The sequence below is a fragment of the Ursus maritimus genome, unplaced genomic scaffold (genome assembly GCF_017311325.1).
Source record: "Ursus maritimus isolate PB19 unplaced genomic scaffold, ASM1731132v1 scaffold_2, whole genome shotgun sequence".
NCBI classification, from domain to species: Eukaryota; Metazoa; Chordata; class Mammalia; order Carnivora; family Ursidae; genus Ursus; species Ursus maritimus.
In genome coordinates, this window is record NW_024424452.1 from 35,822,797 (window position 1) to 35,836,987 (window position 14,191).

General features: G+C 44.7%; 1 protein-coding gene across 1 annotated transcript in view; it reads left to right on the forward strand.

The window, feature by feature from the left end:
• The window catches only part of LOC103668810 (CREB binding protein), a 122,111-nt gene that overhangs the window by 13,123 nt on the left and 94,797 nt on the right, over positions 1-14,191 (forward strand). The window contains exon 2 of the mRNA XM_040635409.1: positions 9,112-9,824. Within this exon, the coding sequence (XP_040491343.1) occupies positions 9,112-9,824 (713 nt within the window). The remainder of the gene's footprint in view (positions 1-9,111; positions 9,825-14,191) is intronic.

Sequence of the window (14,191 nt, forward strand, 5' to 3'; positions counted from 1 at the left end):
TACCCCTTTCTGCTCCCTCTGCCCCAGACCACTGGTTACCATTTGGAGGCCGCTGAGTGAATTACGGTTGGTCTGGTGGTGGCTTGCTGCTGGGACAGCATCTTCTGTCCCACCTTTGTCTTACGAAGGCTTCAAAATGTCTACCCTTCAAGGCTGAGGGAGACAGCATGCAAACCACATTTAGGAAACTTAAAATTGTCCTAGCTGTCTGGGAATGGCACTGCCCTGGAGCTTGTAAGTGCATGGAGTGAGGATAGGAGGCTGGCTGCGATTCCAGGACTCTGGTGATTCAGGTCCAGGGTGACAGGACTTGGAGTCAGGACTGTCTCGGGTTCCTTAAGTGAAAGGTAAACAGCAAACATTCAGGGAAGCAAGATTTCTTGATCTCTGAAGCAGAGTAAGCATGAAATACATTTATGAATGAGAAAAGGAAATGCTCATATTTTAATAGTAAATGATGATACAAAGTAGAGTTTGTCCCTTTTGGGTAGACTTATTCTTGAAAAATTATATAGAAGGCATTTTTATAAACCAGGTTTTTCCCTTCTGACTTACATCACAGTTTCTAAGGTACCGTAGGTTTATTTCAGTTAGTTTCATCTACTACAATAACCCACTGTCCTTCCCCTTACTTCAGACAATATAGTTCATGGTGTTTGAATATTTAAAGGTGCTTACTGGGCAGGTTTCCATCTAAAAGAGTCCCCCTGGTTGGATCCTTTGGTAATGGGAATATTTGTCCCGTAAATTAGCTATAAATTTGGGCTTAATAAATTGAATTGCTTTGTAACTCTCAACACAACACTTAGAGAATAGAATTTGGGTTTTTATCGTTTTTTGTTTTTTGGTCATATACTCTGTATGATGAACAGTTATTTAAGTGGACATTAACAATGGCTCTTCCCCAAGAAGGCCTTTCTTCATTTAAAGCGTTCTGGTGGGGTTCATCCCTCCTGAATCCCATTCATATACCTGCAGAGGGAAACCAGCCATGTTGGAGTTGAAACCCACCACAGGCAACATGGCCAGCTTGTTCCGTCTGCTCAGCTCCCTTCTGCCATCCCTGTTCATGTACAGCGTTCCTTTCTCAGTGTGTTTTCCTTCCAGAGATCTGCTCAGAGTCTGCCTCTCATCTGAAGCCTTTCTTGCCTGTGTTCACTCCCGTGTTCTGCCTGCTTGTAAAGTCCGGTATCTCCGTGTCAGCAGTTGCAGTTTGTGACTTGGTGCCCGTGATCTGTCTTCCTCAATTAGACTATAATGCTCCGGGGGGCAGACTGTTATTTGAGTCTCAGATACGCCCAGTTAGCCCTGCACGGAGCGAAGTCCTGAGAGTGGGGACGGGTGCCCACTATAGGAAGGCCCCAGAGGAGGCAGATTGCTCAGCCAAGGCCGCTCTGGCCCTTGAGCAGATAGTGATTCTGAGGAGAGGTGGGACTTTTTGTTCAGTGTAAGATCACTGTGCAGAATGAAGTAAAACCTCATTATTCTGTACTAATTAGGGGGTAGTGTATCTGCATAAAAAGCTTGAATCACAGAAGATTTAAGAAGGAGTTTACTTTAATTATTTCCTAATAGTCTTTGTAAAAAAAAAAAAAAAAAGTTAGATGTCTTTTGGGAACTTGTTTAAATGCCTAGATAAAAATTATTTGTGGGGTGCCTGGGTGGCTCAGTCGTTGAGAGTCCAGCTCTTGATTTCGGCTCAGGTCATGATCTCGGAGTTGTGAGATCCAACTGACCACGTTGGGCTCCACCCTGGGCATGAAGCCTGCTTGGGATTCTCTCACTCCCTCTCCCTTTGTCCCTCTCCCTCTGCAAAAAAAAATTATTTGTAATGGCCTAAATGCTAAGGAAACAGTATTCTTTAAGATTTTTATTTATTTGAGAGAGAGTGAGGCAGCAAGCAAGAGAGCACAAGCAGGGGGAGCAGCAGAGGGAGAGGGACAGGCAGACTCCCCAGTGAGCAGGGAGCCCGATGACGTGGGGATTGATCGCAGGACCCCAGGATCATGACCTGAGCCAAAGGCAGATGCCAAACTGACTGAACCACCAAGGCGCCCCTCTTTTCCTTTTAAAAATGTTTTAATTCTGCATTGCTGAAGAGTTATCCCATTATTTATTTGCACAATCCCCACGAATTTTCAAAGCAGAGTAAGCTTTACTTCTACTAGCATTGTCACAAATTATTAGGACTTTACCTTAGAGAAGTGACAGTCACTGAGCATGAACCCTGTACCGGGGTGCCCAGTCCTTGATGGGCATGTATCAGTCAGCCCTCATAGCAACCTTGAAAGATGGTGCTGTGATGCATAGTGACTGATACGTATTGAGTTCTTACTGCATGCCAGGCTAAGTACTATGTACACACAATACGATTTCATTCTTTCCTCGGTGAGCCTAGAGGCAGCTCCCGTTTTCATGCCGTTTTAGAGCTGAGCAAACACGTCAGGAGGTGTAGTTGCAGTAAGTGACAGAGAGGGACCTGAATCGAGACCAGGCTGTGGTTCCTGTGTTTTGAGTGTCTCACTGGTAATGTATTGGTAAATGTACCATGGAAGTCTCGAATGGTCTCCAGATCATCTAAGAAGTAGAACCCTGTGAGAGTGTTTACCATTCTGTGGATTCCTCTTCTTCAGATGTGAGCTTTTTTAGAATGCATTGCCCTTTTTTGGATTAATTTTTATATCCAGTTTTTACTTAGGAATTAAAAATTCTTTTTGTAATAATTTCCAGGGTTGTTGAATAAAAGTACTTACTAGCTTTTCTAAGATTTAAGAGAAGCATTTGAATAGTCAGTTATAGTACGAGTAATACCAAAGAACGTGTAAAGAAAATATGGAAGGAAAAACAAAAACAACTTTTTTCACAGAGAAGGAAGGTTGCAGTGAGAAATGGGCATGGGTGGGGAAGAGGAGGCATCTGTGGGAAGGGGGTTTCATGCTTGGGAGTAGAGAAACATGAACAGAAGCCAGTACCTGAACTCTTACTCTCAGATTTGTTTCTCAGGCTAATCTCTCCTATTCTGTGTTAGGCCATTTAATCTTCACAGCAGCCACAGGATGGAGGGGCCTGCATGCTGGGGTGTATCCAGAGATAGAAGTAACCTGACTGGTCCCCTGCAGGGGCAGGGGGGTGTAAAGAGAGGGATGACTAGAACAGGGAAGCATTTTAAGAGAATTCATTATTGAATTTTGTTCTCTTTGTTTCTGTTTTTACGAAAGTAGTAATAAATATTAAGATTACTACTTTATATCTTCAGCTAAACTAGTAAAGTGTTAAAATTGTTATTTTGTATCCTATAACTTTGGCACTCTTCTCTGGAATTCATTCACTCATTTAGGGTGGAGGTATTTGTGGAGAGCCTGATACCTCTTTCATGGTCCTTACAGCCTTGTGAGTTATAACTGAGAGTTGATTAGTATGATTTTTAGACTCACTCATTATGTCTGCAAAGTATAGAAGAGTTCCTACTTCTGGCCAATGCAAGATTTGATAAACTAGTTTGTACACATTGGGACAGAAAAATCAGTTCTGCTCGTCAGAGAATTTGGGGTCCCAGTTGCCATTCAAAGGAAAAAAAGTATTATGAGGGAAATTTGCTTAGCTGCATTTGAACAGACTCTTTTCAAACAAAACCACTTTCATATGTTACAGGCTGGGTAGATGAATTCAGCCACTTACTTGGTATTTGATTTGTAAGATGGAGAGCTTTTTTCAGAGTACCTGATAGTAGTTCATCCCTTGTTTAAGGTGAAATGCAGACTTCAGATAATGATGGCTAAGAATGGATCTTAGAACATGCGTAGGGTGCCTTGTCTTTCGGTGTTGAGAGGGGATTGTTTCCTGGAGCGAGGTTTCTCTGAGCAGTCCAGAAGTGATCCCCCGTGATCTTGCTTGATGAAGACCTTCTGTGCAGTGGGTGCCCTAGCTTGTATGAGTGTGACAGAGACTGGAAAACGGGTAGCTACTTTTCTCCCACCTCAGCTTAATGAAAGGGACGGACTCTGGGTTGGCAGCCAGAGAGCCCCAGAAGAGAGAGAATTCCTGGTGGCTGTGTGTGCTGTGTGATGGGCGTGTTTCCTGCCAAGGCTGAGCCCCTAGAAAGCTGGGTCCCACGAATCTCACTTAGCCTCAGCTCTGCTCCCTCCTGGAGCTGCTGGTGACTTGGTGGAGGAAAGGGAAACTACCTGGGATTGGAAGTGGTGATGCTCAATCTTGAATCTTCGGAACTTCCTGTGATTCAGATTGGTATTGCCCAACCTGTGTGTTGGGACACTTTGGTGTGTAGAAAGCCTCACCGTGTATGTTGCAACATCCTGGCTTTCCTTCTTCACTCTCCTTTGTCTGTTTTGTGAGCTAGAGAATATGTGCGTGGAAACAGTCACAGGGAGAAGAGGAGAGGTGCTATGAGCAGGGATGGCCCTCCGCACAGCCTGCACAGCCCATCTTGTCTTCTTACAAAGATGCTCCTCCCTGTGGATTTGCTTGTGGACACGGGCACACATGGTTGGACTGCTAGGTGAGGATGTGAACAGAATTGGTTTGTTCTTTCCACAACCAAACAGCTGTGAGATGTGTTTGGACTGAAAGAGGGTGAGAAAAGTGGTTGAGGTGGACAAAGTGTGGCAGAACAGCACAAACCAAAACTGAGACCAAGACGTACCACCTGTGACAGCTGTCAGAGTCGCATGTGTGTGCGGAGTAGCACTACAGTAAACCATCAAGAAGAAACCAAACGGGTAAATTTGAGAGTGGGAGGATGGCGGGTGAATTTTTAAAGGTAAGGAATTTTAAAGTTTGTGTGCAAGAATAGAGTAAGATAACCAGCATCGATGGTATCGAGGGCCCTGGTCCCACTTTCATCATGTAACTCTGGAGTATTGTCCCTGTTGCGTGGTTGGGGGGAGTAAGATCCGGACAGTGAACAGTTCAAGGACACGGGCCTGGCTGATTGAGCCCGGATTTGAATGCATGTGCTCCACTTCACCTGTGCCTGTTCCTTCCTCAGCTCCAGTTCCACACGAGTTGGGGACCCGGACTCTGACACTTTCTAACTGTTCATTTGGGTTTACCTGCTCTTGTCCTAGCCAGCTGCCCTCTCTTGGGAGGAGTGCTTCGAGACACTGGGAAGAGCCAATCAGGGAGCTTCGGCAGGTTGTTCCAAACTTTAAATATTTGGAGTTCATTTCCTTTTAACAATTTACAGTGCTTGACACCGACTCTTCTTCCCCTCCCTGGCAAATAGAAAGGAAACTCGCTCTCTGTCATAATGGCTCCTGTTGCTGGTTTAGATGAAGTTTCATTTTCATGCTCATAGATTAAGGATCATTGCGTTAAAAAACACACACACACCGGGGTTTTTGTTTTGTTTTGTTTTAAGAATACTAAGTAGGGGAGCCTGGCTGGCTCAACTGGTAGAGCGTGCGACTCTTGATCTTGGGGTAGTGAGTTTGAGCCCCCTGTTGGGTTGTAGAGATTACTTAAAATCTTTTAAAAAAGAAAGAAAGACTGAGTAAAAATGTGCATGTGTGTGGACAGAGTCTGGAGAGCAACAGAAACATCAGTTATGTTGGAGAGGTGTTTGTTTTCTTTTTCTTTACTTCATGTGTTTCCCCCCCCCCCCCGCCCCCACTGTGTTCTTTTTATCTGGAGACCTTAGTGGACCCAGGTTCAGGACAGCACAGTGCCATAAAAGCTGTGGAATGGAACCCACAAAACCACGTTGAGATGCAGAAGCTGGGTAGTTGGCAGCAAAAAGCCCTGATCCGTGGCTGTGTCTCAGCTGTCTGCTGAATCCAGGAGTCGGCTCCTGTGTCTCTTCATAATTACGTGTCCTGTAATCAGGAGGAAGCAACATCAAATTGAGGGACATTCTACAAAACAACTGGCCTGTCCTCTTCAGAAATGTCAGAGTTAGGAAAGAACAAGTCTGAGGAACCTTTCTAGACAAAAGGAAAAGACCAAGACGTGACAACTAGGTGCACTGGGATCCTGAATTGGATTTTAGACCAAGAAAATAAACGTAATAAAGGGCATTGTTGAGACAACTGGCTAAATTTGAGTAGGGGCAATCAGTATATTAAGTATTTTATCAGTGCTAAATTTACCAAATTTGATAAACATGCTGTGTTTTTTGAGCAAGGGTGTTCTTAGGAGATGCATGGTCAAATACTAGGGAGGAAAGGCTCATGCTGTCTGCAGCTTACTCTCACAGGTTCTACGAAAACTCTGTGTGTGTGTGTACACAGTTGCAAGTAATCCCTAATTCCTTATAGTTGGGTAGAATGAAATAGGTATGTGTCAGTTAGAGGTGGTTTAGTAGGCGTGTGTGTACAGAGAACTTTGGAGGCCGGAAAGAGGGACTGGTCTGTTCTGCAGGGGTAGCGCAAAGAAAGTCTTCGTAGTCAACTGCGTTTAATCTGAGAGGTAGGGGTGTGGTTTTCTAAACAGAGAGAGACCATCCAGAAGAAGGATTTCTGTTCCATGTGACAGCTCACTGTTGTGGCTGGTGCATCAGAAGGTGCCAGGGGAAAGAAGGGCTGAGAAGTGGTGAGGGGCCACATCCTGACGGCCTCCTGTGCCTTACGAAGGAGTTTGAACTTCGTCGGGTGACATTAGACTTCAGCTAGGATGGCTTAAATGACAGGAAATGGATTTTCTCCCATAATGAGAAATCTGAAAGTAGGGAGGCTCCAGGGTTGGATAACTCAACTCAGAGATGGCTTCACGAACGCAGCGTTACAGTTATCCTTAGTGTGTGTGAGGCGCCTCCTCTCCTGAGTCTGAGGATGGCTGCCACAGTTCCACGATGAAATGTGGTGAAGGAAAGGGAGGTTTCTTCCTGAGCATCCCCTACCAGTAGGAAGGAAAACCTTTTCCACACTGTCATGGCCAACTCGCCTTCAACTCCCTTAGCTGGGATTGTGTCAAGGAGGAGGTGCTTATGGGGGAGGGGGGTGGCTTCTCCAAATACTGCTCCTACAGCTGGGAAGATGTTGCTGTTCCTTAGAGGAACCCCAGAGCAGCCACCGGAGGGCGTTGTGGGGGAAGCTGACTTAGAGTCTGACACCCTGGAGAAGACAATTCAGTTTTCTCAAAGTGGGTGGTGGGGGGAGAGTGGCTGTGTTTGAAACAACAACAAAAAGCCACATGCACTCATCACCCCACCACTTTTACCAGTACGACTCTGTATTTTTGGCGTGTGACTTACCAGCCACTGCCCACATGCACACACTTCAGTTCTAATCTTACTTGATGTGCCGTTTTGCCTGCAGCGCCATTTGTGTGTTTTTACATCACATACACATATTCCTACATTTTTACAGTCTTCATAATTATTTTAGTAGAGGTTTAATTTTTTAAAAGAGTTTATTTATTTATTTTAGATAGCGAGTGGGGGCAGGGGCAGAGGGAGAGGGATAAGAGTCTTAAGGAGACTCCATGCTGAGCCCAGAGCCTGACACGGGGCTCGATCTCATAACCCTGAGATCATGACCTGAGCCCAAATCAAGAGTTGGACGCTCAACTGACTGAGCCACCCAGGCACTCCAGAGGTGTAATATTTTCTAATATTATATAGTAATTTATTAAACCTTCTGTTATCGGGTAACAGTAATAATAACAGCTGGTCCTGATGTACACTTAACCACCCACAGGCACTGTTGGTTGAAGTGCTTTACATGTATTAATTCATTCAGTCCCCACGAAACCTATATGAGGTATGGTGGCCATTATCACCCCAGTTTCCAGTTGGAAGAACCCGAGGCACAGAAAGTCTAGGTAACTTAACAGCTGAGAAGTAGGGAGCTGGAGGCAGAGCTGGGATTCAGTTGCAGGCAGTCTGGGTCTAGGGTCTAACCAGTAGGTTGACCTGCCTCCACATATTGTTTGCCCTTGTTTCAGTGTTACACATAATGCCACTCTTGTATTTCTGCAGATCTTGTCCTTTGTGCATCTACGTGTGGCCAGGTTGTTGTGGGTGGAAGAAAGTGTGGTCGGTGAGGGACTAGAGATGACACAGAGGCCACGTGTTAGAGAAATGGTACTTCGAGAGGGACTAGGAGGAAGAAGTTGCTTTACTTGTCATTGATTACCAGGAAGGATGATCTCTTCCTTGGACTATTTTATCTTCCTTTTTGATACTTACCCGCTGGCGTCCTTCTTGTGTTGATACTCAGGAGTCACTGTGCTGCCCGTCCTTCTGCGGGGCGGACGTCCTTCTGCATGCCTTATGTTAGGCCCTTTCATGTAAGACAAGGAGCTGTTAAGTTGCTTTCTTTTACTTTTAACTATTTTTAGTTTCTTTATACATCTTTATTTTCTGCAGCTTCAACATTTGGAGAACTCTCATTTTCTGTTTAGGCTGGGGTGGTTTGTTTTTTTTTTTAATAATTAAACTTTTAAATACATAATCACTTAAGGTTAGGCTTTACTTAATTCCTCCAAATTGCTGTTCATATAACCTGATGCCCAGTTACTTTTTCGCACACATACATTCTTAAAAGCATTTTAACGTAAATTCAGTGAAGGTTTAACTCCCTGTTGATTTCCTTTAGTTTATATATCTACATGTCTCCTCAAACCACACGATTTAATTATTGTTTTAGACTATATGGTAACATCTAGTGGGGCTGACCCTCCTCTCATCTCTGTTTAACTTTTCCTTCTTCAGAATTTGAAAAATATTCATCCTTGTTTTATTTTCCTAAATGAAGTTTCAAGTCATTTCCACATTACTCTTAAGACATGCTAACGTTCTGGGGCACCTGGGGGGCTCAGCCGGTGAAGCGTCTGCCTTCAGCTCAGGTCATGATCCCGGGGTCCTGGGATCGAGTTTTGCATTGGGCTCCCTGCTCAGTGGGGAGTCTGTTTCTCCCTCTCCCGTTGCTGCTCCCCTGCTTGTGCTATCTCTCACGCACACTCTCTGTCTCTCACATAAATAAATAACATCTTTTAAATAAATAAATAAATAAATAAAATTTAAAAACACTTAAAAAAAGACATGCTAGCGTTTGTGTGAAGTGTTCCTTTAGGTTAAGATCGTAGTAACATATGATAGTTGGAAAGCTGTTACGGTTGCTTAGTTTCTCATTTCCATTTCTGTTTAATTTCTAGATTTTGGATCATTGTTTGACTTGGAAAATGATCTTCCTGATGAGCTGATCCCCAATGGAGGAGAATTAAGCCTTTTAAACAGTGGGAACCTTGTTCCAGATGCTGCTTCCAAACATAAACAACTGTCGGAGCTCCTGCGCGGAGGCAGCGGCTCCAGTATCAACCCAGGAATAGGAAATGTTAGCGCCAGCAGCCCCGTGCAGCAAGGCCTTGGCGGCCAGGCTCCAGGGCAGCCGAACAGTGCAAACATGGCCAGCTTGGGTGCCATGGGCAAGAGCCCTCTGAACCAGGGAGATTCTGCAGCCCCCAGCCTGCCCAAACAGGCAGCCAGCACCTCTGGGCCCACTCCTCCTGCTTCCCAAGCACTGAATCCGCAAGCACAAAAGCAAGTGGGGCTGGTGACCAGCAGCCCTGCCACGTCGCAGACGGGACCTGGGATCTGCATGAATGCTAACTTTAACCAGACCCACCCAGGCCTCCTCAATAGTAACTCTGGCCATAGTTTAATGAACCAGGCCCAGCAAGGACAGGCGCAAGTCATGAATGGATCTCTTGGGGCCGCTGGCAGAGGAAGGGGAGCTGGGATGCCATACCCTGCTCCGGCCATGCAGGGGGCCACGAGCAGCGTGCTGGCCGAGACGTTAACACAGGTTTCACCACAAATGGCCGGTCACGCTGGACTGAACACAGCGCAGGCAGGAGGCATGACCAAGGTAAGTGACCTTAAGTGGTTTGAATGCTTCCTACTAGTGGGGGCAGGGAGCTTTTCCTTCCAAGCAAGCAGCGCAGTGAAGTGGGACGATGTGGCACGTTCCTGGCCTCCTTCAGTCTCTCTTCCTGCCCCTCAGATGTAGAAGAGGGAGGTTTGGTATCTGGAACCCAGAGATAAAATCTCTGCCCCTGTCTTTAAAGTGGGAGCTCTTGAAGCCAGCAGGAGAATAGCCTGCATGTCAGACTGTTGCAAACACAGGGGTCATGTTTGGACGGATGGCCAGGTTTTAGCCTCTGAGGAAAACGGTGGAAATAGGACCACATGGTTGAAAGAGGCAGCTTTGGCTGGGAATCTGCTTTCTGTTGTGTCACTGAATCCGGTGAAGGCTGCTGTCCCTGTCCTTTATCCACTGACGAAGTTCTTACTCGGTATACCTTTTCCTTTTCATGTTCACCCGGTGAAGCATCTTTTGCCACAGTCTCCATTTACCCACCAAGAAGCTGTGTTCCAAGCTAGTCAGCAAGTGGCCGTGGAGAGGGGAGAGGCGGCAGAGCGGGGGGTGGTGCGGGCCCTCAGGTCCCAGAAGGAACTCCACAGTCATGGTTCGCAGAGCGAGGTCCGAGGGCTGATGGTGGTGGCAGTGGCAGCAGGGACTTGGTTGAAGTGCAGAGCTACAGAACTCAGAACCCGGGCGTGGGGCCCGGCACACTGGAGCCTCAGAGCCTCCAGGTGGCTGCGAGGCCTTTGCAGGTTGGGAGCACTGCTCTGGGTTTCCGCCACCAGCCATGCAGCTGGCATGTAGAGTAGGAGCTGAACGTGGAGGACAGGGAAGGCAGGTGCCATGGTAGATAGGGAACAACTGGAAATGGAGTGCAGGTAGACCCCCAGTGTGGGAGCAGACGCCACGGCAGCTCTGAGACAAGGCCACTAAGGAGTGGCAGCCACTGGAGCACCTGTTGCAGGCAGTATTTGCAACAGCAAATTCTAGAACAGTAGAACGGTTTGGGCTGTTTCTCGGATTTGATTAGTCCAAATGAAGGAGAAGGACTAGTTAGAGTAGCACGCAGTTTCCCCGCAAGGCTGTCATGGGCACTAGGAGGTGCAGATGAAGCCCTGGGACTGTGTTAGGTAAGGAGACAATTTCGTTTTTAACTTAAATAAAAATGAAGTACAGTTGACCCTTGAACAATACAGCTTTGAACTACGCAAGTCTACTTATACATGGGTTGTTTTGTTTGTTTGTTTTTGGGGGGGGTTGATAAATACAGTACTGTAAATGTGTTTTCCTTATGATTTTCTTAGTGTTTTTTTTTCTTTATTGTAAGAAAACAATGTATCTTACATATACAGAATATGTGCTAATTAGCAGTTTATGTTATTGGCAAGAATTCCGGGCAGTAGTAGGCTGTTAGTAAGTTTTTAGGAAGTGACAATTTTTATGCCAGTTTTCCACTGGGCAGGGGTCAGGGCTTCAAACCCCCGCATTGTTCAATAGTCAGCTGGAATTCCAAACATTAAAATTGCATTTATCTCTTTTGAAGTGTTGTTAAAGGGGAGGGAATGGGAACTTAAATTTTAGTTGTCCCTGGCATTTGTAGAGGGGTCTGTGGGTGCCCATGCCTTCGAGAGGTAGGTTGAGAAGACATTACTGTGGCTTTAGGGCTCATCGTCAGCCTGATGTTTGCTCTTTCCCAATTCACTCATCAATCCATGCTACCCCCTTACAAAAAAACTTTTTATTTTGGAGAATTTAAGTCCTATGCAAAGGTAGACATAGTAGTTTAATGCAAGAGTTCTCAAAATTTTTGGTCTTAGGATTCCTGAATAATCTCAACAACTGTTGAGGCCCCAAGGAGATTTCTTTAAAATGTGGATTATATCTATCAATATTTGGCACATTAAATACTGAAACAGAATTTTGAAAACCAAGTACACATTCCATTAGCCATTAAGCACAGTGATACCACAGGTCACAGAGCTTCTGGAAAATGCCTGTATGTTTTTGTGAGAGAATGAGAGTAAAAAAGGCAATAATGTCTTAGTATTTTATGAAAATAGTTTTGACATCATGACCCCCTCCCCCGGAAAATGTATCTGGGCTCCTTGACCATACTTGGTGAGCCATTGATAATGTGTATTCCTAAAAGATAGGGTAGACCTAAACCCAGCGCCATTCTCACATGCAAATAAATGAATGATTTCTTCATGTCATCAAGGTCTACTAGATAAGTCAGATTTCCAGTGGTCTCATGTGTCCTAATTTGTTTTTATAGGGTTTTTTCCCCAAATCAGAGTAACTATATTCAGTGGATATGACTCTTAAGAATCTGGTAATCTCTAGGATCCTTACAATTCATTTGTTGAAGAATCTAGTGGTTTTGTTTGTTTTGTTTATTGGTTCTGGCAGGTTTCCTGCAGTCTGGGCTCTGTTGGTATATCTTTGTCATTTCATGCTCCTCTGGCTGCTCAGGGTTTCATTCCTGTGTACAGAGTGATCTGTCTTTCAAACACACTCTGTGAGTGTTCACTGTGTGCAAAGGAAGTCACATTAGTGTTGTGGGGACAGTCGTCCCCACCCTGTAGGTATCCCAAAGAGGCTGATGGTGAAGGAAGGACAGGGACTGGTGTTTTTTGGAAGGGTTGTCATGGCCTTTGGGTGGGACAAAAGAACTAATAGTGATGGGCAAATAGAGCAAGAGACAAGTTCATTTTAATCCAAATAAGATTTTGAAATGCACAGGGGGGAAAAGAAACTTTTTTAAAGATAATTTTGTTTTAAAAATTATCATCACAGGGCAACTGGGTGGCTCAGTCGTTCAGCGTCTGCCTTCGGCTCAGGTCATGATCCCAGGGTCCTGGGATTGAGACCCGCATCGCATCGGGTTCCTGCTCAACGGGAATTCTGCTTCTCCCTCTTCCTCTGCCTGCTTGTGCTCGCTCTCTCTGTCAAGTAAATAAAATAAAATCTTTAAAAAAAATTATCACAAAGGAAATGCAGATTTCCTATAAAATAATTCAAATAATAGAAAAGACCAGCCTCATTCCTTACGACGACTTCTTTTTTTTGCTCATTGGTTTTTTGTTTTGTTCTGATTTTTTTAAGTAGGCTTCTTGCCCATTGTAGAGCCCAACATACGGCTTGAATGCAGGACCCTGAGATCAAGACCTGATTGAGCTGAGATCAAGAATCAGACGCTTAACCAACTGAGCTGCCCAGGCACTCCCAGATAACCACTTCTATACAAATATGTTCATAAGAAGTGGAACCAACTACATAAGCACCTTGCTGCTTTATGTAACAGTATATACCCTACTTGCCTTTCTTTATCAGCGCACACAGGTTTCCCTTGTTTTCCTACTGATAGCAAAGTATTCCATTATAGGATGTATCATAATTTATTGATCTACTCCTCTGATGATGAACATTTGGATTGTTTTTGATTTTTCATTAGTACAGCTGCAATGCATGTATCTTTTTGTGTAGGCATATCCACACACATCATGGGATAGATTCTAAAAAGTAAGGTTATTGGGTCAAAGGCTTTGTTAAAAGTGTTGTTTCTAGAAAGTAATACTGTACGCGGCTTAACAACAAGCCACAAAAGAAAAAAAGAAAAAAGAAAAAGGCAGTAAGAGTAAGAACTGAAAAGTTAATCTCCCTTAACTCTTGACGTTTGGCTCTCCCAGATTCTCTCACCAAAGACAACTATTTCTGATCTATCCTGTTGGGGATGATCTGTGCATATAGAGGCGTAGAGAGTTGGGTGTGTGTGTGTGTATCTCCCCTAAACATAAAGAGTGGTATAATATGACATCTCTCTCTCTGCCCCGCCCTGTATGTATGTACACATACCTCCTTCCTGCCACTGTAATATAAGTTAGAAATTCTGTGTTAGATCGAGCTCAGTCCTTCTTACTGGGTATGGTATGGTGGTGGTCCCTGATTTGGGTATATCTTAATTTATAGGACTAATGCCCTGATGGCTGTACATTTAGGTTGTTTCCAGTGTTTTGCTGATATAACAGTTTTGATAATACATATTTGTACAGCTGAGTGTATCTGCTAGATAAATTTCTTGGTAGAGTGGGCAACCCTCTTAGGACCCCTCTGACCCCAGAGAGCTTTTTATGTGTCCTTGCTTAATAAAACTCTATCACATAACTCACAGAAAAAAAAAATCTTGGTAGCAAGACTTCTGGATTAATGGATATTGACATTTTTGATAAGCATAGCTATTGTCAAATACTCTCCATAAACATTGTGCAGATTACACCCTCACCAAATGTGAATGAGTCTCTGTCCCACCGCACCCCACCCCCCACCCCCGATTCTTATCAACACTGATGGCATGCTTTTGCTGATTTGCC